The sequence below is a fragment of the Xenopus tropicalis genome, chromosome 7, assembly GCF_000004195.4.
Source record: "Xenopus tropicalis strain Nigerian chromosome 7, UCB_Xtro_10.0, whole genome shotgun sequence".
NCBI classification, from domain to species: Eukaryota; Metazoa; Chordata; class Amphibia; order Anura; family Pipidae; genus Xenopus; species Xenopus tropicalis.
The window spans coordinates 74,875,234-74,902,697 of record NC_030683.2 but is presented as its reverse complement, the minus strand read 5'-3'; the positions used below and the strand labels follow the sequence as shown (position 1 = coordinate 74,902,697).

The window sequence follows — 27,464 nt, the reverse complement described above, 5'->3', positions numbered from 1 at the left end:
AAGATGCGATTGGTCGTGGCAACTTGTATATTAACCTATTAAAGCTAAATCATTGTAACAGAGTTTTTTAAAAGTCACGGTGACTAATCAGCCTGTGTGTCTTCGCACTTAATCAGGCCAAGAATATCTTTTCTGAGATAAATGTATCTTATTATGCAACATAATTCACTTGTTGATTCTACAGCCTAATGTCCATGATAACACAAACACATACAATAGGTCAACAATACACTTTATTTCGGTTGCACATTCTGTGAAGACAGGGACTTAGCACTTTAAGCACTATAGAATATATAGTAAATTTGCTACTCTAAATTTGTTACTACTAGTTGCAAGGATCAAAATGCATTCTGTTATAAAGCAGAAATCTAAGTGGTATAGCCTACAAACAAGCTTTATCCCAAAAATTATGAATCATTAAAGGGACGCTTCTATCAATGTGAAAAATGCTGCATGGCTGTAAGAATACAGGAAGTAATGTTGCACAATATGCACCAGTGTTGCATACTGCGATTTATCATATATATATATGTATGTATGTATATCTTTATTTATATGCACATATATATATATATATATATATATATATATATACATACACAGTATATATATATATATGCAGTTGTAATAACCTTTTCTGTTGCATAGAGGTTTTACAAATATGGATTTTCTGTCTGTCAGGTCACACTAATTACATTCATGTTAAAACAAAATACAGTTTTTATGGCTCGAATTATAGGGTATGTCACATCTGCTGACTTAAAGGACAAGGAAAGGGAAATGTAAATACAATAAGGGGCCTATTTATTATACTGTGTAAAAACGGCAACAAAATTTGCCACACATCGCCAAGCTTGATACAAAAAAAGTGTTTTCTTCTGCCAGAATTTACATAAAATAATGGTGTAAAATCTTGCGTTCGGATGCCAAAATTCGTCATTTATCTAATACAGTTTTTTTGGTGAATTTCATTTTACACCGCATAATAAATAGAAGCCTAATAGTATAACCATATATAAAACTATCTAGTATAAGTAAATCTAAAGCAACTGGACTTGCTAAGCAATCATTGAAGATGTTTCACTACTCATCCGAGCAGCTTCTTCAGTTCAACTGACTGGTATGGGAAGTCCTCAAGCATATATACTCTTCTACTAATCCAATCACAATGGCACTTTGTAACTCTTTAGAGAAGTGACACCTGAAATTCACAGAGGTGTGAATGCTGTGGAGTTACTTTGATAGGATTATCAAAGTATCATGCAACCCAGCCATAGGAAAGCCTTTGGACCATTGTGTTAGCGTAAAATGCTACACTGCAGGCATTTGGTGTTCATTGGGCACAGAGAATCACCAAGTGTTACACAAGCCTAAAAAGGCAAGCATCACAAAGTCTTGAGGCCAGAAAAAACAAATAATGCTTTACAAAGAGTAATTTGGGTGAAACCACTTATTTCATTCCTTATTTGGACACACACGTTTGTGAAGTTTTTCAAAATGCGCACAAAAGATTATTTTTTCTCATATGGCTAAAATTAATTAGAAGAAACACTGATGGAGAAGCCTTAATATATTTAAGTATCATTTTCGGATTTAAATAGTATAAAGTCAAAAAAGGGGAATGGGAAATTATATGATAATAGTATCCCTATATCCTATAAATTGTGAGTCCAAGTCATACTGATTGTGTATATGGCATGCAGCAAAAATTCCTATTAATAGCCACCAACATTACTACAAGAATTAGTTTGTGCTTTCCACAGCTCTAACTTCTTCTTTGTTCCAGTTACTGTGGGCTCCAATTGTCCGAACAGAACGAGCACTACTTCTGTGTTCAGAACTCACAGCAGGTGAACTAGATGGCGATACATGTTCTGTTTTGGTAGGTGATGACCTGGCTGGGGTGTGGTGGCACTTGTGTGCAGAGTGAATTGGAGGACCAGAGGATCTGCCAGAGGGCGAAGTACTGACATAACTTGGAGACCCATGATCAGATGCAGTTCTGGATTCTGTTGGTGAGTCTTCTTCTGCTTCAACAGATTCCTTAAATATACAATAATTATTAGTACTGTCTGAAGTCACAGCAGGCCTCTTTGAAGCACTGTTACTATACAACAGCTTTTTGGCTGTGTTTAAAGGGATAGCGTCATCTTCTATGACCACTACTTTTTATTTCCATCATATAATTATCAACAAATAAAATCTGCCATTTTTTTACTATTACAAGTAAAGGTGGCCATACACATAGCAATAACGATTGGTCGCACAAATGATCGCTCCCGCCATCCACTGATGTATAGGGCTGAATCGTCACATATGGAGGTAGAAACAATAGAAATTCTACTTCCACCTGGCGATTCAGCCCTAAATGTAGATTTTGCTCAGACACCTTCAATGGCGCCTGATCAAAATCTTTTAACCTGGCCAATTGACGAGATGACCAATATCCGCAGCCTTTGCTGCGGATATTGGAATATTGGTTGCCTCTTCGAGCCACCATACACGCACCGAATATCGTAGGATACGAGGTTTTGTATGATAATCTCAGTGTGTGTATGGCCAGCTTAAGTCATTTCCATAAATATGCATTATTTAAGGACTTTAAAGGCTAACCTTACTGATATCACTCCCTCAATTACTATATCCCTCAATTACTATATCCCTTCTGCCCATTACACCCTTTTAATAAATGAGCCCTTAACTGTGCTAGTGGGTGAAATAAATGCAACTTGTGTTAGTACCTAAATAACACAGGGTTTTTTTTCTAGGGCACCTCAGTGGCATTGGTGCCAATAAACAAAACTGCATTTATTTAATGACTTAGGTATGGGTATATTATTCCTGCAGTAGCAAAGGTCACATAAAAAATGCATATACACTGTATATGTATATATAACTGCCCCCTCCACAGTCAGTTAATGTATTTTAAGTTAAACATTTTCTTCAGTCAATCTGCTGGGAAAATAAGAGTTTTCCTTATTTATGTAAATACTTGTCACTTCATATTTGGAGTACATAATGTAATAATGCATTTTTCTATGTGTTTGCTTAGTTGATAGGAAAGCTTTAATCATCTTTAGAAAATGCATCTGAGATTATATGAGATATTAAGATCAGAATCATAAAAATACTTATCACTGCTCATTCCTGAAGTGCAAAATATGCAGGCAATTTACCCATAATGCATCATTATTTCTTACAATTCCAGGTTAATTGTGTGCATTTGCATTTTAGTGTGCCACAACCTGCGTACGAATATTAATGTTGATGTTACATTTGCTTTTCTATTAGTACATTTCTTGCATCATTTGGGGTGTGAACTCTGGGGCCCTTTAAGGTTTTCTGAATTCTTGTAACAGTTCCGAAACACTCTTTCTAAAGGGCCACTCAGTAGCTGAGGGATATATGGAATCATCAGGTCAACTAAGTCTTTAGGGTACAGAATAAATGCATTTGGTTGATGTCATTAGATAGTATTTATTGCTTTGTTTTTTTTATATCACCTGCTAATATCACTTGTGGAGCAGAGATCAACTTTGAAAAATGCATGCATTTTTGCAAGCTTTTCAAGTGCAGCTAAACCTGGAAGTGTATAGGAGCAGATCCACTTCTCACTACCTCACTACAAAACGCAGGTGGAGAGAAGCTGGTTATATGCTTTGTGTGTCCTCACCCTTAAGGGAAAATGACTAGTTAAGGCACTTTGCTTTATGACATGCCCTTATTATTTATGATTGAATTTTATTTACAGACCACTAACATATACAGAAAAACTGTACATTAGGGTAATGGGAAAGTAACATACAAAATGAAATCTAGGATCTATAAATGCATAGCTTTCGGGATAAATGTGATTCATTGATTAAATATTGTCTGCTCCTTCAGCAAAGTCATGTAAAAGCAAAACATAATCCATTCCATATATTATTTTGTAATCATTATGTGAGAATGAACAACATAAAATACTCGTAATGTATAAATAATAACCCAGTCAACTGTTTTCCTGTTGCAGCTTACAAAAGTAATTGTATGTATATGTTTAGTTCTGAAGCAGATACCTTCTTTATATATATAATTCTCCTTTCAACTTCTTCTTACAGTTTGCATTATTATATTTGCATATACATATTATTATATTTGCTTCATATATTTTCAGTTTTGCTGAAAGTTAAATTTATATGAACAAAATTATATTTTGAGATACCTGCCTTAAAATACTGGTTACTAGAGCAATAGAGACATCTACTGGTTCTTACAAGTATTATATGTATCTAGTAAGGAAAAATATTATCTAAAACATTATAAGTGCATGTAACTAGACAGACTGAGAAGGGTTCTGTAATAAAAGGCATTAAGTTTGCCCAGGAGCAGTAACCCATAGCAACCCATTAGGAGGTAGAATTTCTTCTGGGAAAACTTAGTGGGATTTATCAACGCATCAGCGCACAAGTTGACGCATTCATGATTATGCGTCATTTTGTGCGCACGCGCAATTGCATATGTGGTACATTGCGTGGGTTGATTTATTTTTACACCAGTTCTTTTTATGTGCATGTCGCAAATACTGGGTAATAATGTCACAAGCAACTACGTGTTTTTTGGTGGTGTAGCTAGGGGTGTGTTTTAAGTGCCCGATTTTTGCGCGAGTGTGCCTTTTGCATGTGTATATGTGCTATTTGCATGTATATATGCAGATGCAGATCTGCGCAGGTGCGGCTGCATTGAAATCTTTATGCCTGTTCATTTGTGGCGTATTTCTGACTACGCGTTCTTCACCATTTGCGCTAGTATATTCGCAAATTTGCGCTACAATATTTATTGTAATTAAGTTAGGTACTGTATGTCATTAATAAAACCATTTATAAAGGCAGTTGCACAACAATGCACAACTGTGCGATATAACAAACGCAACCAAATTGATTTTGTGTTCATCCGTGCGCCAAAAATGTAGACGTAACCTTGCGCCATCTTTGCATATAATTTATGACAAGTTTCCCGATGTCATATGCACATGTTTGTATGGCGCAGCCGTTTGCTTCAAAACTAGCCCATGAAACTTTAAGCAACCGTGTTTGCGCTATACTGTTAAATTTACTTATGTGCAGGGCAAAAGTTTTGCCTCTGTGACTATTACAGCACTGGGATGTGTTGCATTGATAAATGAGCCCCAGTGTCTTTAATTACATATGGGGGTTAGTCTGTAGCCTATTGCTAACAGATAGGGCTTAGGAACTATATTCCTTACTAACTGCCACAGGTATCTCTGGGTAGTTGACTCTTTGCAGGAACCATTCATTTGTACAATTACAGGCTATTACTGTGGACCATGCACCATTTTTCTGTCTCCCTTTTTTTCTCATCATTTTTCTTTTTATTATTTGAAGGATTACTAGCAGTTTCATATGTTTCCCATTTATCATCTCTCTGGCTATAAAACTGATGAGTGCAAAACTGATGAGTGCAGTTGAACACCATCATGCTCTTTGACATGGAGTAAATCAGTACAACTGCAGTAGAGTCCACCTCTCTCTTCATTAATCCTCACTACAGATTGTAAGTAAGTATTATAGGACAAGTCAACCCAAAAATAAACTTTTGTCTAATAAAAGAAAACCTTAAGAAAACATAAAAGAAAACAAGTACACACAATCTCAAGCAACTTTGCAATATACATCAACTGAAAAATATGCAACCTTTTCATGATTTTTATGTGGTTTCAAACAGTTACCTAAGCCTAGTCCCCTATTCTCCTGCTGATTGGCCGACTACTTTGAGAATGTAACAGTAGTTGACAGTCTTCACCCTGCATCCTTCAAATCCCACAATTCCCTGCACACGTTAATAAGGAAAGGAACATCACAGTGCAATGCATTGTGGGTTATGTAGTGCCTGCATGCTTTAAGTTGTGGAGTTGTTACAATTTGTAACATCAGTGTTTTAGTCCCTCCTCCCCAGGATTTCAAATGATGCAGAAAGAGAATAACTGTTTTGCAGCTGGATTTTAGCATATCAAAAGGTATTTGATCATACGTTTTGAAGGAAGGGATTACAGTGATAGGTATATTAGGGGTTTCATTTAGGAAGTCCTTTTAAGCAAAATCTCCTTTCAATAGTAATTACACATACAAATAACTTTTAAAGCACTAAAAATGTTTCAAACGGTTTTAAACCTTTTTTTAAAAACTTTAATACTGTTACAGTTTACCAAGATGATAACTTGTGTATATTCCTCTTTTTTGATCTATTTAATAGATCTCTAAGTAAAAGGGGTTATTCTCACCTTATCTTTCAGTATGTACAAAGCAACAGGATTCTTACATTCAGGCTCCCCACTCCGTGAAATAATTTCAACTGCAAATAAAATTGGTAAATTGGTAAACATATTGCATTGATGAACTATTTTATACATTTTAAGATAGATTCACAAGTTACATTCATGATTACTTAAATGTTAAGCTAGTGACAAAGGCCTGAAATACAAAATTGCGATCCATAGGGCTCTTTCCAGAAGGACTTGGGTTTGGGGCACATTTGGGCTTTGCACTAAAATCAATTCCTCTAATTTGCACGTCTGAATGACCCACAAATTAGGGAATGCGTAGGGACAGGAGAAGGTAATCCTGCATATTTTATCCCACCCTTAATGAATATGGTGTTGTAAACACATCTCCTACAGAATTCACTACTAGGACACAATAATGTAGAATAACATTTCTATTCATTATTGTGATTGAATCGAAGTGCCAAAAAGTAAATTGATTCTACTGGAAAGAGATTAATTCTACTGTACTTGTTTTTCCACAGAAAAGCTCTGAAATCTAATAGACCCTATAGGTAACAGCAGAACAATAATTGTCAGGGGAACCATAATGTAGTAGCACCGGGTCTACTGCTAGGCTATTGTTATTGTGCTGACAGGATGAAGATTTCTTGTTAAATGACAAAGAATCTGCTTTACTGTGCTAGAAAATCCAGAAATAAAACCTTTAAAGGAGAAGGAAAGGCTAGTAAAGAGTTAATCTCAAGCTGCAGGCATACCTTCAGCTGTCTCAATAGTGCCCTTAAGTCTCCCCATATTTCACCTGTTCAGAAGATCAGAAGCCAAACAGGAAGAAAAAACGCTGAGCTGGGTAGAGAAGATTCCCATAATGCAACACTCCTACACAGACACTGCGACCAGATCTTCAGTTAGCACATGTGCACACATCAGGAGCGCTCCACCTAGCGTCCGGTTGCCATGGCAATGCAGTATAGGACGCAGCAAGCAGATCAGCGGGGGGGGAACTGGTGGGCGCAGTTGGTGTGTGAGCCGGTGCGCTCCTGATGTGTGCGCAGTTGTTGTGTGAGCTGTGAGCAAGACGCAGCCAGCAGGTGTGGAGGGGGAGAGCGGAGCTGGGATCAAAGCGGGGGGGGGGGGGGCAGGTCTGGGAGTTGTTGTGTGAGCCAGAGTTGTGAGCAAGAAGCAGCCGGCAGGTGCGGGGAGCAGTTGGGGGGGGGGGGGCGGTGGCGAGTTGGTTTGTGAGGCGGACAAAGATGCAGGATGTTGGGGACACATGCGCAGTAGAGACGGTGAGGGAATGGGCATCCCTTGATAAAGATGGTGGCGCCGTTCACTAAAACAAGTATGTAGTTTGTATTAAGTGTATCTCTGTAAATCTTTCATTAGGCAAGCCTGAAATATAGCATTTTTACACAGCAATAGTAGTACTACTTTATAGTGTGCTTAATAGATTTTGACTTTCCTTGTCCTTTAAACATATTTATATAGTTTGTGCATGTAACACAACACTGGCTATGTATGGGGTCATCAGTCATCAAGATTTTACTGTTTTTAACATCTGCATGTCAACTAATATTCAGTTTTCAGTTGGACAGATGCATTTTTATTAAATGGAATGGTAACACTTTTTGCCAACCAAGGCTTTTTGTATGTTGATGGACTGCAATTGCCAGCATACTTAAACAGATAGCTATGAAAATGCTGGGGACTGCAGTCCAGAAACATCAGGCATGGATTCCTAAAGCAGCAGTGCTGGTATGTCATTTTTTTGTTTTGGCACAAATTTCCCTTGTGGAAAGGGGCATGGTACTGGTCATGGGCATGCTGCCCCACAACAGCCCAGCCCATGTGCTGTGCCCAGTGTGGGCAATGTTGTGCAGCAACAGCAGCAAGCTTTGTTATTGGGTTGCAGTGGACACCTGGCACACACAGGACTGTGCCACATGCAATACAATTGCAGCAGGCAGAGGCAGTGGTAGACTGGCTCACTCAGGCTACCTCATCTGCTGCAGGGATGAAGTAAGCGGCATCATCTGCCAACTCAGTTCTGGGGGACAACCCATCCCCATTATTGTTTGATCCTGAGGTGGACTTGGGTCTAGATATCCAGGATGTTTTTGAGAAGCAGACAGGGTTGGGGGTGCATTCCTGTTGGTTGAGGAGGAGGAAATTGTGGTACAGTTTCACATAAACATATGGTTCATTAATTTTAATGTGGGATACAAAGTACCTATACCTATACGATACTACCTGGTTGGATTTATTTTTAGGTGTGCCTAATAATACCCAAAACTACACCGGTGTCTACAAATTTTAATGGATTGAACAACAATGTACTACAGCTGAAATGGTTAGTGTTAGGGGCCTTAAAGAACCCAACCCAAAGGAGGGAATGGATAATATTGAACACAGTGGGTCTCATTTATAAACACTGGGTAACTATACACATGGTCAGCAACTCATACCAACCAGTCAGCAATTAGCAATTTTTTTCAAGCAGCTCTAGGTACAACTTGTACAACACTGAAAGCAAACATTTGATAGATTGCCAGAGGTTGCTGCTTAGGTGCACATTTGCCCAATGTTTATTATCGACCCCCCCTTAATTATTACAGCAACAGGCCTCTTGGATAAAGAAATTAGATACGGTTGTATCCAAAAGGAATAAATGACTTTTGGAGAATAATAAGCTTTATTCTTATTTGTAATATTGTTAGGAATATTTTGTTCTATTTAATTTTAAGATATTGACAAATTGCCCTAGAAAAATAGAAAATGAAAAAGTGAGTAACCATCAGCTGGTACTTTACAGATATTTGATAACATTAAGTTTAAACCTTGGGCAAGTATTGAAAGCTCATAGGTAGGCCCATGTTGGGCAGCACCAGGCTTTGCTAATTGGCTGACTAAAAAGACAGTTTTGGACTGTTACATGGACAATATGAACAACATGCTATATGTGTATGTTTCACTGGATGGCAGGGTAGAACTATTTCCTGTCTTTAAATGTCTGTGTTTGGTCTGTATGTTCACACTTGACCAAAAGATAAGGCTGCAACCAGTTCCTGCTTAAAACATATTTTCACACATAACCTTTGCAATTATTGGGTTATTACACACTTAAATGGGAGGGTGCATGTAAAGATGCGGCTGCATTGTACTGTGCCACCTTGTCAAAACAATACACACTGAGCTACCTCCCTTCCTTTTTCATTTACCAGTCAGAGAGGAAGAAGAATATTTCTGGCCAAAATTATTTTCTTATCAATACACTTTATAATTCATATAAGACATATCAATTCTAGTATTCCTGTGCTGGATCACATATATTCAGTGATATTATGTATCTCTTGCTTCTCACAGTGAATATATTGTTCTACTGAATAGCTATATTTGCCAAATAATGTAATTTGTTTTAATTAATTCAATATGTTTTAAAATTTATATTATGAACAATTTTGAACAATCAAGTCTGTCTGGTCTTTGTATCACCTCCATGCACACCATGATGATGATGCTGGACAACCTGACAAAAAAAAATTCTAGCAGTATCACATACGTAATATCACATACTGGTGGTATGGGTGGGATCAGAATTTTTAAAACACCAATAGAAAATAATGTATTCCCCAATCATACTGTAACCTGCAGATCTTTGGATCTATTAAGAATGGAATGGACTCTAGAGGCCCTGAGATTGTATTTTTGCCTTGAACCAGTCCCAAATCACTTTTATATAAAACTTTAGCTTTTCTAATTCATGTTATCCATGGACTGTCATGGACAGCAGGCAAGCTTGGAGGAGGGATGGAATGACCCAGGCAGGTGCCCATGCTGGGGTACACTAGTTGTTAGTCAGCGAGGCCCAAAAAATGGTAATTAGTCATCCTTCATAATGGTGGTATTTGTCACAGCAACTGGATGGGCCCTGGTCACTCTGCCGGGTAAAATTTGTGCCACTAAGAGAGGTATACATATATTAGTGGGATAGTTAAACCCCTAAGATTGGTGACCATTATTGTGGAGGGAGTGTGGTTAGTATCTTTTAGTATATGGACTCCACGTATGATGGAGGCTCTAGACTTGTTCCAGATTGGCGGACTATCCTCTGTGCTAGGAGGTGTTGTGGCTGGAGGATATCATTTTAGGTATGGAATGGCAGACTGACAGGGGTTCAGTTGATATTAATGTTTATGTATTACAATGTTCAATTCGCAGTTTGTTTATATCAGGCATGTTATGATGTTCTATTTAATGGAATGTATTTTTGTAATCTTAAAGGAGAACTATACCCCCGGATACAAAAAGCACCCTTAATTATCATTGACTAGACCCCCCTCACCTCTCCCTTATCGCATAGTTTTTAAGTTTGTACTCTGTCCCTATCGTTAACCACTAGCTAACAATGCAGAGAAGCGCAGCCGACATCTTCTTACCGACTGAAGACACTTCAGGTCTCATGAACCTGCTTGCGCATGCTCAGTTGTAGGTAGCAGGAAATCCGCTTCAACTGCGCATGCACAAGCAAGTTAGGTGTCGGCGGTGAGACACGAAGAGTCTTCAGTCAGTTAGAAGATGTCTGCGAAGTACGCGGCTGCACTACTCTGCATTTTTTGCTAGCGGTTAGCGATAGGGACATAGTGTAAACTTAAAAACTATGTGATAAATGAGAGGTGAGGGGGGTCTAGGCAATGATAATTAAGGGTGCTTTTTGCACCTGGGGGTATAGTTCTTTTTTAATAAAGCTGTGGCCAGTATTATTCCATTATGATAGTGTCAGGCATTTCATTGGTTAGTTAGGTTAGAGTAAGGATGCGGTGGAGGATGTCATGATTGGTATCCTACATTAAAATGCTGATTATGCTCCATCAGGTTTAAAGAGAAATGGAGGTTCTGTAATTAATCATATGTATACACTTTTTTTTCATATACTCTCACAATTACTTAGTTAAGTTAAAATCCCATATACTATGGTGTTACTGTGGAATATCTCTAGATTTTTAACCCCCTCAGATACAGAGTTTTTTTTTTATTATTTTATATCTGATAAATATCCTATAACTCCTTAAAAAACGAATGCATTTATTAGTGGCAGTTATTTACTGCAAACAGGTTGCAGCACAGGGGACAATAAAATGTAAGAAACAGCTTCTGCAGAGAAATGTTGGTCCTTTGAGTGTGAGGAGATTATGATAGAATGATGGCAGGCTAATGGAGAGATAAGAAAAATGGACGGCCATGCTGAAAAACTTGGGGGTATGCCATATTCCTGAAAAATTACCACTATCTTCAATGGGAAACAATCAGTAACAATTCCATTAGTTTTTTTTTTCAATAATCTAGAAGCACCAAAAAATCATGGATGAAATGAGCTCATGTGATAGATAAGTATCTGTAATTTTTTTCTTTGGTAAATTCATGTAATTGTCAGGCAGCAGTAAGGCAGTATAACAGTTTGGAGCAAAGACAGGATATTCACTGTGTGTTTCAGCTTTTGTCAGCCTTTGCCACAATTCTATTTTAATATCACGTATACATGTGGTCATATTACCTGCCTTCACACAAAACAAGCACAGTATGAATACCAGTAGCATGCTTTAAGACATAACAGAACTGGTTTATTAAGGGATTACAATGATAATAGTGAAGGGAGCACCATCATTCTTCAACAAGTCATATTAAGGTGTGTATGGTCAAAAATATAGAAAGCTCGGCGAGGCAGGGTTGGCTTATTGAAAATACTTATACCCTAGGGGGTAGTAAACATTGTTGAATATGGCCTTGTTCAACAATGTTTATCCACCCCCTGCCTCACCGATATTTTTGAGCATTTTTAATTGAAGTATTTTTACTATTTACTATTTTTTCATCATAGTAGCACTTATTTTTTCTTATTTTGGTTAGTTTAATAAAAGTTATATTTTATTTTAGGGATCTCAGATATTCAGGAAGGGGAGGTGCAATACATTATCATCATAATTTTCTTTCTCATTGATTAACCGGTTTATTAAGGGGTAGGCAGAAGTATGTGATACAGTATGCACATTATTTATTTTTGCTCTGTATAAGTACAATATGTTTTTCCACTTTGCACTTGGTTAGTAATATGCATTTATGTGAAATGTATTATGTTTTGATTTTTTTTTCTTTTTTTGAGTGGGCCTTTAATTCACAATTTTGTCTCATGTGTATATGCAAATGTGATGACAATAAAGATGACCTGACTTGATTTATGCCTACTCCTTGTGTACTATGTAATTGCTCTTGTTATAGTACTGGCTTAAGCCCAGTATTCAAAGCATGCAATGAGCAGGTGGTAAATTTAGATAACCCTATACATCTTACACCCACGGGTGCTACAAGGAATAGTGTAAGGAGTATGCATAATCACAGCCGGGGGGGGGGGGGGGCAAGATGGACTGAATTGTCCACCTTTCCTTAATATGTACTGTATCTGTCTGGAAATACCATACCAAGAACTTCCATGCAGAAATATTGAAAGCTTAACATTGCCATCTGCTGCTTGAGAAAGGTACTACAACAGAGTTTTTCCTATCATTTCAGTAGTACCTGGGTTGTTTTTGGTGAGGGGATTTCATGGTACCTGTCAGTCACTGGCAGAGTGGCATATCCCCCATAATTTAAGGACTAGTTACTGCTGAGAAAAGGGGGAGTTTTGTTGTACAATTCTATCTGTAAAGACATTATAGTATATCAAGATAACTTCTGGCACTGTATAATAAGCACAAAGCAATTATAACAAGTTTTTACATTACCCAGTATCTCTGACATCTTCTCAGTGAAGGATAGTATTTTATTCCATACCTTCATTTTTAAGAGGCTCTCCTATGCGATCAAGGTATTCAGAGGAACCATGCTTTTCATATTTTTGCTTCTTTCTAAAGAAAAAAGATTTTTATTTTGTTTAAATATGATCTCTTTTCACGTCTCCTATTTAAGGCAAGTTACTAGGAGACCTTCATAATTGTAAACATCCAGTACATATATGAAATAATCAGTATTTTTGCTGAAATGCTTTAAATCTATAAGATGATACTTTCTGTACTAGAGTACAACAATATTGTATACTCCGTATTCTTCAACATGTTGGACTTGTAGTTGGACTTTTCAGTAATAAGTTTTATTATGCATCTTATACATAGGTAGAACCTGAAAAATACACCACCTTTTTGTGAATTCACAGAATATTAAATGCTAAAAATCACATAGTAAGGATTCCTTTCATTGTATATTTTGTTTTGCTAGGGACTCTTGTCCCAAGTACATTGTCTCATAATTGTAGTACACTGAAATGTAATTTGATATATTTATCACCGTACTTCCTGGAGGGTTTCCAACAAGCACAAACTGTTACCAAGGTAACCAGAAGAAATATTCCTCCTGTTGAAAGGATGATATAGAGCGAACTTCTTCCTGTTTGGAAAGAGAACAACTGATATTGATTGTAAGAACACACAATATAGAAAAATGAGACACAGGTTTCACTATAGCCATTTGCTAGGTTTTGGTCTTCAGGGGCCTGTTAGTATATATGGGAACCATACATCAAGAACATTCAGTATATATATATATGTTTTATCCCCTCCAAAAAATGATAAATTGTTCTTAACACAGACATTGCTTGAAGAGCAATCACTGAAAATGAAATATTTAATTCACAAAAAAAACCCTTGTCTGAAAAACCCCAGGACCCAATCATTCTGTACAGAAGACCCCATACCTTTATTCCAGTACAACTTCTGCTTTGCGTAATTTTACCTAATTTGCCTTATCTATTAAGAAAAGCTTTATCCACATTGATAAATTATTGGGAAGACCTCAACTAGGTTGGCTTTATCTACGGCAGACAGGATAGAGACAATACACACAGAGCAACCGACCACGGATACCAACTTTGTTACTTAGTTTAAACTCCAAATTGATCGTCTTAACTGTGACTATGTTTGAGTTATTTAGGCAACTAGGTATTACGACCCTTTCCTCATAGCCATTCAAAATCTATACTCCAAGCCCACAGCCAAATTAAAGCTACCAGAAGTTTCTCAAGGTCAGATCCCCATCCACAATGGCACCTGACAGGGATGCCCTTTGTCGCCCCTTGTATATGCATTGAACAATGAACATTGAACTCCTACCCTCAGCAATCAGGAACCATGAAGATATTACCAGCCTTAAAGGAGAAGGAAAGGTAAAAACTAAGTAAGCTTTATCAGAAAGAAACAGAGTCCTTTCTTTCTGATACAAAGATTTTTCATTTGCAGCACTTCGGATTCCAAGTACTTGGATATCGCCTTGTTATTTAAATAGGAAGTTGCTTTTTCAAATTAGCACTCTCTTTCTCAAGAAGATAAATATATATATATATTATATTATATATATAAGTAATTCTATTGTTGCTAGAAAAAGCAGACATTCAGTTGAGCTGCAAAAAACTTCTGCAAAGGTAGTTAATGTATAATGTTTGCTCCTTATTTCTATTTTCTATTATTATAATAATATTTTACAGCAATCAACAGTGTCTCTATTGTAAAAAAATAGAATTAGGGAAAGTGGGCCTCCCCACCTTGTTCTGTTTAATGAATTATTTAATATATTTAGGGTACCGTTTATTCTTACCCTGGATATTGATTGTTTATATAATGTAATTATTTTATCTTTTTGTTTGGTGCCCAGTGCCATGCAATGCAGAGTCAATTCCAAATAGTACAGTGCAGGCTTTTTCTGTATGCACTGATATGTCACTATATGTCTCTTTTTATTTTTTACAAACTTTATTTACAGCTCTAATTCTGTTTATGTTTTCTGCGGCAGATACAAAATCTGAAAGATCTGAATGGATTATGCAAGGTAAGTATAGTTTAATCTATTTAATCTACTATTATCATATTAAGATATGTATTTATTACAGAAATTGACCTGTAGCTGAAGCATTCTTTAGGGTCTTTTCCAGGTTTTTGTATTACAGTAGTATAGGTCTCTTGTGACTGTGGCATGTGCATGCACACCTGGACCAGATCATAGAGAGGATCCAGGAAAGATAAGAAGATAGTGATATGGTGCACCTAAAGTAGTACCTGGGCCAGTGCAATTTTCAGTAAACAGGAATACCGGCCTCAATAAGTGATTAGAATCACTGGTTGGTACCTAACATGTTCGCATCCCCCAGTGATTATGCCTTTTCTTCTCCTCTACTGTTTCATTGGTGAGTTTTTTATGTTGTGTTTTTCATTTGCTCATTTTTGATACCATGTTTGTCTGCCACTGTAATATTAATAAACCTAGTAAGGCACAGAAAACTACTTTCTATATTAGTTAACCACATTTTTCAACCATTAATTTTCCCCAGCTGGAAGCAGGCATTCTGTAGTGGGGGAAGCAATTTATGTTTTAGGTGCTTTAACTTTAGCAACTGACTTTTGGGTAAGAATCTTCTGAGCATCTTCTGATATCAGATTGTGCTAAAAAAGATATTATGCATTGCACAAGTTTGCATAAGTGTATTACTTGGCATTTTTCAAAAGCCTGGTTTAGGTTTCGAGATGTGTATAGATTTAAGAATGCACTCGCTATGCTACTAGGGGGGTCAGTTCTCTACTGCAGAATATTATTTATTTTAGTTGCACATCTGCTTTATGTAAACAAAGCGTATGTGAGGAGGGAGTTAAAAATTGATTATTCCACAAACTACTGAATGACCCAATAGGATTTGAGAAACCTGTATTTTTCCTTAAATGGGAAAAAGACCTATCAAACAATGGGCGTCAAATATGAAATAGCCTAAAAAGGCATCCAAGTGTATTAATCATACTGAATTAAGTTGGAAATCCTACTAAGATGGCATTTAACCCGCTACATTTTCTAAGTTGTCGGCTACCTCATCAGAACTATGCTGGAGAGGTTGTGGACAAAAAGCAGATACTTACCACATGTGGTGGATATGCCCAAGACTAGAGGGGTTCTGGACTGAAGTGTCCAATCTAATCCAGACAATAACCCCTAATAAAATCAAGTTACCTCCTGAATTAGCACTCCTGAATATAGGATTGGAATCCCTTCCTCATGTTAGTAAAACGATCATATTGCATATATTGACAGCAGCCAGATATTCTATTGCTAGGAATTGGAAGGCTCTCCAACCTCCAATATCCCAAGAAGTAATAGAAAGAGTTAAATCCCAAGCAACAATGGAAGGTCTATACCAAAAATATATGGGTAACCCTGGAAAATTTTACAAACAATGGCAATCATGGCTAAATAAATACGGAAGTGCGTTCTTTAAATTATGATCCTAAACGTTATAACCTGACACTACATGTATATTTGGTTAATCAAGTCAATCAGTAGAGAAGTAACAAACTGTGATCCCATTATTGGTTTTGTTTCTTTTTTTCTTTTATCTTTAATATTTTTTAATATAAATTAAAAGTAAGTCTAAAGGCATTATTTTTAAGTACTTACTGCATATGTAAATTCCCAGATCCCTGCTTGCTTCTCTGAGATATGGTGCTGGCAGCCTACAGCAGTGTGAAGACTACAGTGACATCACTGAAATCTCTCTGTACTTCCTGTAGGCTACCAGCGGCAGCCTTCCTATTCTCTGAGCATGTGTGTAACTTGATCCTGTCTGCTGTTCTGAGCTACACATGCCCACCCGCCAATCAGAAGCGGATCTGGCAGAGGGGAGGGGGGGAGGGAATGAAACACATGTGCAGTATGAAGCAAGGAGGGAAAGGAAGGGAGAATACCTTTTTAGACATGGCTGCCTGTTCTAGAAAATGTGAAGTAAGTGTGACTGAGTAAATATTTGATTAGGTGAGCCAAAAGTGTGGTCTTTTTACTAAACAATAGGAGGACTATTGGGCAGTATGCTTTTTAAATTTTGACTTACATTCTCCTTTAAAGTTCAACAAACTAAGATCTGTATAATTTAGACATACATACAATGCATCTTGTAACTTTTTTTTTTCTTGAGAAGATAAAGTCTGGGAAAATGTTTGTAACAGAATATCTTAGTTATCCTGTTTAAAATCAATAAAAATTATTTACATAAAAAAACCTGATTATTCCAGTACTTACGATAGACAGTGAGTTTAATAGGAACACTGCGTCCGTTACTGATAGAATTCTCTACCATGCAACTGTAGATATCATCATCTGACATTATTATTCTGGTAATAGTGAGTACTTTATGGTCTGGTGAAAAGATTATTCTTGAATCATTGATAAGCAGTTTCCCATTTTTCAGCCAGGTGTAGGAAGTTTTTGTACCATTCTCATGAAAGCAGTTAAGAGTAAAGTTCTCAGTAAGTTCTAGAACAGTTGATGAAGCAACAATGACTTGAGGCTTTGATATAGGAACTAAAACAGAAAAATAAAGTAAATTAAAGATGTTAAAAAACTGATGCATTATGACTCAGTTCAACTTCTAGATATGAAATGTCTCCACTTCTACAATTATGTTACTCCTCCTCATTAAGTTATAATATAAATAATACAGATTTTACAATAAACAGAATGTAAATATATATATATAAATATGTAGAACATTACATTTGGTTTGCAGTCTAAAAAGCAAAAACATAACTAAATTGCTTAGCAAACAGATAAGGTAATATGGAACAAAGCTTCTTAATTCTAAAATAAAATATACAGATAAGATTTTAAGCTGTCTTAAAAATATAGCAATTCAGATAGATATATTCAAATAGCTTCCTGCTACAGTCTATGCATAGATGTATTGAGAAGGACTCTTGTTAGTTCTGTGGAGAGATTAAAGGAGAACTAAAACTTAACTAAAGACGTAGGCTAGAAAAGTTGTATATTATGTTTAGGGCTTCTGTACCAGCCCAAAGCAACCACAGCCCTTTAGCATTGAAGATCTGTGCTCCCAGTAGCTCCCCAGTTTCTTTTCTGCTGATTCACTGCACATGCTCTGTGCCGCTGTCAGTTACTGAGTGTAGGGACCGATTCCCAATATACTGTATATATAGGACATAAATGTCACAATTTCCGACGGCCCCTAAACTCAGCTTCTTAACAGCTGCTCAGAGCGCACTGAGCATGTGAGTGTCACAGACACTTCTAACAGAAGTATGTCCAGTATGGTCACCCCCTGGGACAACATTAAAGGACTGGATTAGTAGTACTATAGAGATGTTGAACATAGGCTAGTTCAATATGTCCATTTTTATAAAATGTGGCATGTCTAGCCATATTCATTCCTCCTTTAAACTGACACACACACACAAGTAAACTAAAGCAAACATTTTCCTTACAATAGTATTGCCCCACAACTACAAAATAATTACCCTCACTTCCACAAAGATGTCCCAAAAAGGAGGCCTAAGGGTAAAATAAATACAGGAAAATCAGCTTACAATAATTGTCACTTAAGAAATTATATCAAATAATAATCTGACCACATATAACAAACATTTCAGATTTTCTCTGTTCAACAGAAGAACAGTTTGAAGAGAATCAAGATTTGCATTCTCATAACTTAATATCCTGACCAGGAAATATTTTCCAGATGATTAAAAGTAGTGTCTGAGCATGTGCTGAGAAACTGAGTTTAGCATACCTCCTAACATTTCATTAAGTGAAAGAGGGACAAAAATATGTGACGCGGGTAGTGCGGAAATTTTTTTTTGCCCATGCCTGCTTTGTGACCACACCCCACATGCCACACCCACTTTACATGCCCCAGATGTGCCAGTATAATCGCTAAATAAAAAGAATAGAGGACATATTAACTTCAAACATGCCAGTATGACTACATTAAATTGATAAAGGGCATATTAACCTCAGACATGCCAGTAAAATTACCGATCAACTTCAGACATGCCAAAAGTTCTGTGCATTTTCCAAAGTTATAAATAGGGCCAATTCCAGTGGTACATAAATCTATGTTATTTCCTTCCATTCTTAATCAGTTGAAAGCAAAACAATATTAATGTACCACTAGAATTTCTAGCCATATTAACAAGGCCAGCCTAAGGTTCCCAAACTTATAAGGGCCCCTTTTAAATGTCTGCTATATTTTATGAACGGATCAGCGATACCTCTGTCTTCTCCTGCACGCTGTGCTCTGCCAGAGATTCCCAGGAATGAGAGATATATGTTAGGGGTGGAAAGGTGAAACTGTCCAGCACACAAATAAAGACAGCAGCCTCTTCTGCCTGATAAAAGACAGAGCGCATCCTCAGCCCCTGACCCAGTGAGCAGGAGCAAGGAGAGGGAGGCCGCCAATGCCGATAGTTGACCCTTGCCTGTCACAAATGCTCCTCCCAGGACAATTAAACATCAAGGTAAACCTGTGAACTTGAGGTAGCAGGGGAAATTCAAGAGTTAAGGGGGCAGGCTTTTTTCCCCAGAGCAGAGCAGGCACAGCAATCAATTAAATGACAATGCTGAGAAGCGGGACATCTAACAATGAATCCAGGGCAACAGGCAGTGCCATAAATATCGGGATTGTCCTGCTGAAAGCAGGACAGTTAGGAGGTATGGTTTAGGGGTTGTCGAAAATTATCAAGCAAAGTGAAATTGCCCTATAATATAAGCTGATGCTGCAGGTCTGATTGTTATATTCTGATGCTAATAGCACTGGTTTCTGGGCTGTTATGTAGTAATTATCTGTATTAATTACTAATAAGCCTTATATTGTAACATTTATATTCTGTTTATACAGTATATTGTGTGTCAGTCCCTAAGCTCAGTAACTGACAGCAGCACAGAGCATGTGCAGCGAATCAGCAGATAGGGAGATGGGGAGCTACTGGGGCATCTGTGAGACACAGATCTTCCCTGCTAAAGTGTTGTGGGGCCTTGGGCTGGTAAATAAGCCCAAAACATAATGTATAACATTTCTACCCTACTTCTTTAGTTTTAATTCTCTTTTAAATCAGTCATAGATCTTGCTTCTTTGTATTGCTGAAGAAAGTTTAACACTTGATGTATCTTTTTGAGTATGCCCCTGGTAAAATCTCTATTATGGCTGCCTGTTGAGCAAAATAAAGTGTACAAAATCTTTCTGCTAACATTTAAAGCCCTTTGCTCCTCTGCTTCTCAGTACAGTTTTTGTCTCCATTTATGTTCCTAGCCATCTCCTCAACTCCTTTCAGAGCCACCGTCTTTTCACATCATCGAAACCCACTGCTACTGTACCTCTTTTGTAAAACCACCCTATGTCTTGCTGCTTCTTACCTTTGGAATTCCATCCTTGAACACCTCTGTAGGGAACACTCTTTTAATCTCTTCAATAAGAATCTCAGATGCTACAGTATCTTTTTGAGCACTAGGACATAATCTAGTCTAGTCCTGACATTAGATGTACAAACCTTTGTGCTCTTTTGCCCTTACAATTTGTGCCCGTTATCCATCCAATTAGAATGTAAGCTCTATGGACTGGACACAGGGACCTTCTTCCTTCTGTGTCTCTTGCCACATAGCACTTAATACATATATTATACATAATTAATTATTTATTTAATTTTTATAAAGCTTTCCTATATATACTTTTCTGCATTATAAAATTGTATAGTAGTGTAAATCTTTAAAAAAAAAAAAAAAAAAAGATTACACATAAACACATAATACATTTATAGAGCTTAACAGAAGAGTCAAAGAAAAGGCAAGATAATTTTACAAAAAATTGAGCCACAAGTAGCCATGACAATAAAGAAATCAAGACAGTAGACTTGTACACAGACTTTTCTACACTGCATTTTCTGAGTTAGCTTTTTCAGATGCTTGGCTTACTTCTTTATTTTCTCCTAGTTACTATAACAAAAGAATTGTCAGGTACCATAAATAGAGAAGTAATTGCCAAAGTACAAACTATAGGTTTTCATACAAGTTAAATGGCAAATTAAAGTTGAGATTTCTTTGTATAAAAATCAAGTACTTTTAAGAAGGACTTGTCCTGATTTAACATTGCTTCTCCCTTTCTTTGTCATTAGGCATACATAATTTATTGTTTTGCCTCTAAAAACCATTAATTCCTTCCTTAGTTCTCTCTAGCATTCAGAGTAGCACTTACTTATTAAAAAAATTAAACTTAAGAAGTAAAAGATCATTTCCTACAACTAGGCACTAATGAAGCTTGGAAGAAGAACACAAAAGAAGAAGGATATATTTTAAAAGGTGACACTGTATTTATGATTGATTATTTAGGATTGATTTTTAAGAAATCATAAGAAATGAATGCAAAAGTATGATCTTAACAAACTTCAAGTTCAGCCCTTCCAAGTAAACCCAGCACACACAAACCTTTACTGACCTATCTATACACTCACATACATAAACTATATATACTAACATCAATACTAACTGTAGATATTAGTATCACAATAGCCTTGGATACTATGCTTGATCAAGAACTCATCCAGGCCCCTCTTAAAGGCATTAACAGAATCTGCCATCACAACATCACTAGGAAGGGCATTCCACAGCCTCACTGCCCTCACCGTGAAAAACCCCCTACGCTGCTTTAAATGAAAGTTCCGTTCCTCCAATCTAAAAAGAACATCCCCCATCTGCCTATAATCTTCTCTAATGTACTTGTACAGAGTAATCATGTCCCCTTGCAAGCGCCTTTTTTCCAGAGAAAACAACCCCATCTTGATAGTCTAACCTCATACTTTTAAAACTTCCATTACCTTTACAAATTTAGTTGCACGTCTCTGCACTCTCTCCAGCTCATTAATATTCTTTATAAGGACTGGAGCACAAAACTGCACCGCATACTCAAGGTGAGGCATCCAGTGAGCCACTGCCCTTTTTTGTACAAGACAGCACTTTATTTGCTTTAGTAGCGACTGAATGACACTGCTTGGAATTAGACAACTTGTTATCTACAAAAATCCCCAGATCCTTCTCCATTAATTATACCCCCAACATACTTCCATTTAGCGTATAACTCACATTTTATATTATTTCTACAAAAGTGCATAATTTTGCACTTGTCAACACTGAACCTCATTTTCCATTTTGCTGCCCAGTTTTCCAACTTCGTCAAATCGCTCTGCAAAGCGGCAGTATCCTGCATGGAACTTATAGTTTTGCACAATTTAGCATTGTCCTCAAAAACAGACACAGTACTTTGTATGCCCATCTCTAGGTCATTAATAAACAAGTTAAAAAGCAAAGGACCAAGGACAGACCCCTGCGGTACTCCACTAACAACACTGGCCCAATTAGAAAATGTTCCATTTACCACCAATCTTTGTAATTTAACCTTCAGCCAGTTTTCTATTCAGTTACTAATTATTACTAGGCCAATATTCCTCAATTTTATAATTAACTTTCTGTGTGGTACTGCATTGAAAATTTAGCAAAGTCTAAGAAGATGACATCCACTGCCATTCCAGCATCAAGGTTCCTGCTCACCTCCTCATAAAATGCAACTAAATAAGTCTCCATTGTATGCTATGGAGATTTTTTTCCAGTCTGTAAGATTAATATTTAACTAAGCACCAAGTACTAAGCAAAACAAAGTCTTTTAAGTGCATGCAACATACTTGACCTCTACAGGAAACATTTTTCCACACTAATCATTGAGTGCAATCAAAATGATCAGAAACATTTGGCCCTGGACTTTCTGCTGACTCATAACTATTTTTATTTTGCGGCTCTTTTGATCTCCAGATTCCTTTAGTCCATCATATGCCAACCTTTACATGGGCTGGTAGGAACTTATCCACGTGTTTGGGGATAATAAGTCATTTCAGGACCATATTATTTGTTATGGTCACTATATTGACTATCTTATTTTTACTTGGTATAGCTCGGCAGAAACTCTGGGGCCTTTTCTAGATTTCATTAATCAGAATGATATGATTTTGGTTTTTACCATGAATTATAGTGAGGTCAATTATGTTTCTCTTGATGTTTCTCTTAAAGGTAATGTCATTTTAGGGTGCATTGATTTACAAGTTTACTCAAAGCGCACTGCAGGAAATACTACTTTACATGCAGATATCCAGTATCTAGTAGAATTAAGGTACTGGTAGGGAATTACCTGGCATTTAAACCTTTGAGGGTAGTACAGTCACAGACATCCAATCACAATGGTTCCATTGAACTTATTCAGTTAGGTGTTGGCTGAAACTGGTGTAAGGTGTAAGAAGGAATGATCTCAACAGTACACTGATGTCTGTAGATGGTCTGTATGCCTTTAGAATTTGGTCTGTATGCCTTTAGATGGTCTATGTGCCTTAAGAATTTACATGCTCTAATTCTACGTGAGGCATTTTGGATCTTACTTTACGTACACATATTCCTTGGGTTTGAACAATTGTTTTGATGTTACTTACTGTATTCGGTTTAAAAATAGAGAGTTAATTTTTCCTTTTCTCTCTTTTTGATCTTGGATTTATTTTTGAATGATGTACTATACTTTTACCTTTTTGGGGTTAATTTACTTCTTTGTTGCGGGATATGTAACATTATTTGTATATATATATATTTTTTTTTCTCTCTTTTTTTTTTAGACATATTTATCATTTGGGGTTTTGATTTATGTGTAATTTATATCATTGTGAATACAGTAGAGGTCACTGTTGTCTTAAATATATAAATGAAGGCAGTTAGTTCCTCTTTGAATATGCCTATTGTCATGCCAGCAGCATTGCCCTGGCATTGTAAAGGGTTAAACTTTGGCTTTGTGTCCACAAGACACCCTTAATTAATTCAATACACAACAAGGGACTGTGGGAAGGTGACAAATTCAGAAGAGTGAGCAGACAATTCGAAGCCAGCCATTTGTGGGCAGGAAACCTAAGGCCATTGGTTTCTTTGATCTGTTGATCAAAGAACAGCAGGGGGAACAGCATACAGAAAACATGGCTTATAGAAAGAGGTTCACATCCTCATAAATTATATATTGGTTATGAGGAGTTCCGATGCTTCCAAATGATACCAAACAGGAACTGCCTATACCCACCAGTTATGAGGAATAGTTTCTGGGGGACTTGGACATGAGACAACCCTCATGTTTGGTATCATTTTGATCGCCCACATATGGGTTAAAGCAAGCCCATATTTTCATAATAATATTGGATACTGCCAAGTACCAATATTATATGACAAGAAACTGGCAGGAGAAGTGCAACTCGCTACAGGGGGAGGTCATGTGACAAGTTCCTGGACACTCCCTCCTCATGCGGTAATGAGGGAGGGTCCCAGCAGGAAGATAAAAAGGGCACAGACCCAGGTACTAGTTAGTTTATTCTTGAGGTCCCAATCTGTTGGGGGGTGGGCTCAGAATTTCCAAACTCTTGCCTCAGGAGGACACAAAAGATAACTCGGAAAGATATATAGGGGCCGATTCACTAAAGTGCGATAAAAATTATCGCACGCTTTTTTGCGTTAAAAAAGACGCGAAAATTAGCACGAGATTCACCATAGTATTATCACGTGCGTTAAGTTGCCATTTTCGCATGCGGTATTTTTCACGCTAGTTTTAACGCATGTGTTAATTTCCGCGCTGAAAAGAATACGATCGCATGATTCACAAAAACTTAGGCGCGCTAAATATCGCATTGGTCTATGTGAAAATTAACACCTACTACAGGCAGGCGAAAAATTATAGAAAAGTACAGTAAATGAGTTTTTGGCAATAAAATATGGACTTACAGTGTTATTTATTCAAGTATGTGTCTTTTTACTCAATTTTACTAAAGTCTTGGCATGTATGGAATTTCGCTACTAATATACAGTACTATAGCGGTAAATATTTAGTCGCCAAAATATACAGTACTATAGCGGTGAATATGTTGTCGCGATAATATACAGTACTATAGCGGTGAATATGTTGTTGCGATAATATACAGTACTATAGCGGTAAATATTTAGTCGATTTTTTTTTGTTGCGACTTTGTAATCTCGCGACTTGCGGACATTTTGTAGCGATTTTGTAATCTCGTGACATGTGCGACTTGGGGCCATTTTGTGTCATTGAGCCTGCAGTCACACTACAGAGAGGATCATGCCTGGGGTTTCTTATCTGCTACCAGGGGAGAGGCGCTTTATTATCACCATGCTCCTGCGCTCAGGATATGACCCGCCGCTGGGGCCCTTAGGGGTCCACGAGAGGAAGAGGGAAATCCTGCACAAGCTAAGAGAAGGTTTGCTCGCCGGGTTTTCCCTTGATGTGGACCTCCGCCAGCTCCAGCGCCTATGGTCTGACCTGAAGCGTAGGAATTCAGATCTGGTGGCTGAAATTGCGGAAGGTAATTATTGTACTTTATTATGCTTTTACAGTATACGTTCAGTAAAAGATTTAGCAAGTAATTTGAACTAAAGGTACAAATGTAAGAAATGTCAGGGATGATGAAAGTAACATAGTAACATAGTAAGTTGGGTTGAAAAAAGACATACGTCCATCACGTTCAACCATAATGCCAGTGAGGAACTGAATATTATTTCACATCTTCGTGACTCCTTGTGAAAATCCTGTGTGTGCTGTCACCCCATGCCTGTCTAGATTTTGTTTTGCCACAGGCACCCAGGTATTATTGTTCCTTATAGTGTGCAGCTTCCCAGCACTTCGTATTGTATATATATATATATATACACATCTATTTTCAAATACATATGCATAAATAATTTTAAAGCAGGGGGGAAGCAGCAGGGAGCGGCCCATAGAGTCATTTGGGGAAGGGCCACGAATGTTTTAGGGGGCCCTGGCTAACAATGTCTGTTTGTCCTTTGTATTGATGTGAGGGTTCACAGGGGGAGGGGCCATTGGGGGCGTGGGAGGAGGGGGGCCCAAAAAATGTTGTTCTGAGGGGCCCCGTTATTTATGATGGTGTATGAATGTATATATATATATATATATATATATATAATATATTACACAAAATAACATCTTGCAATATTATCTCACAGAACTTCAGCTGGCGCCTCCTCCCCAGGCACAACCCCAGGCCCTCCAGGCTCCTGTGGCCCACCAGGCTCCACCGGCCCCCGAGGCCCGACCTTCACCGCCCCCCGAGGCCCGACCTCCGGCCCCAGAAGCCCGACCTCCAGCCCCAGAAGCCCGACCTCCAGCCCCAGAGGCCCAACCACCGGCCCCAGAGGCCCGACCTCCGGCCCCAGAGGCCCAACCACCAGCCCCAGAGGCCCTACCTCCGGCCCCAGAGGCCCAACCACCGGCCCCAGGGGCCCAAGAACCACCGGCCCCAGAGGCCCAAGAACCACCGGCCCCAGAGGCCCCAGGACCAGCGGCCCCCGAGGCCGAATACGCCCCCGAGGCCCCGGACACCCCCCCCTTGATTCCTCCCCCAGTTTCCCCCCAGGCCCCGGACTCCCCCCAGGCCAAGCACTGGGCGCCAGGTTCTCCTGCGCACGAGGGACCATCAGTGCAGGAGGACCTGGCCAACATCAAGGCTGAGCTGGCCCAGCTCCGGGGGGAAGTGGACAAACTAAAGAGGGACATGCGAGAACTCAAGGGCAGCAGGCCCTAAGTTTTATTTTCCCTATTTTTTCCCCTTTATTTGTTAAATTAAAAGTTTTTATTTTTCTACTTTTGAACTGAGTAATGTCTAATTATTTTTCCTTCATTGATATGGTATTCTATACTTTCATGTAGTTTCTCCTACACTCTTACATTTATCAGTAACAGCATCAATATGCCATATGGTTTAAATGTTTGCAAATATTCTGCCAACAATTTAGTCTTTAGCCCATTTTGCTGAATAGTAAAACTTGCGTTAATTAGTACGTAGCGTATTTTCTAGCGATTGTGATAACTGCCAATCAAATGTTTTGTTGCCAGAATAATTGCAATATTATATTTGTCCCCGTTTAATAAAGCGCCCATAACATATTTGCCGTTTATTCTGTGTCTAAAATCTCCCACTTAATTTAAACCACTTTAGCAAACGGACCCCTAAGTATTTGGCTAAATATTCTTAAATGCCCCCCCCCCCCCCCCATTTTATTATCTCTAGCACTTCTTTTTTTTTCTTACTTAGATTTTTATTGTTTTTTGGGGTTTTTTTGGGCAAATAAACATTTATACAGCACCTCTCTAGCACTCTGTGCTCTCCCAAGGCAAAATGTCGCCAGTTTTATGCTGCCGATTGTCGCATGCGTAATGTCGCACCAATTAGCGCTTGCGATAGTGTGCATGCAAAAAATACCGTGCACGCTATTTATCGCG

At 37.9% G+C, this 27,464-nt stretch overlaps 1 protein-coding gene across 1 annotated transcript in view; it reads right to left on the bottom strand.

Annotated features, from left to right (window-relative positions):
* Positions 1 to 213: 213 nt before the first annotated feature.
* The window catches only part of hepacam (hepatic and glial cell adhesion molecule), a 37,022-nt gene continuing 9,771 nt past the window's right edge, over positions 214 to 27,464 (bottom strand). The window contains exons 3-7 of the mRNA XM_002937519.5: positions 17,378 to 17,659; positions 13,621 to 13,714; positions 13,106 to 13,179; positions 6,281 to 6,351; positions 214 to 2,043 (exon numbers count right to left, since the gene is read on the bottom strand). Coding sequence (XP_002937565.2) covers positions 1,744 to 2,043; positions 6,281 to 6,351; positions 13,106 to 13,179; positions 13,621 to 13,714; positions 17,378 to 17,659 — 821 coding nt within the window. The 3' untranslated portion in view covers positions 214 to 1,743. The remainder of the gene's footprint in view (positions 2,044 to 6,280; positions 6,352 to 13,105; positions 13,180 to 13,620; positions 13,715 to 17,377; positions 17,660 to 27,464) is intronic.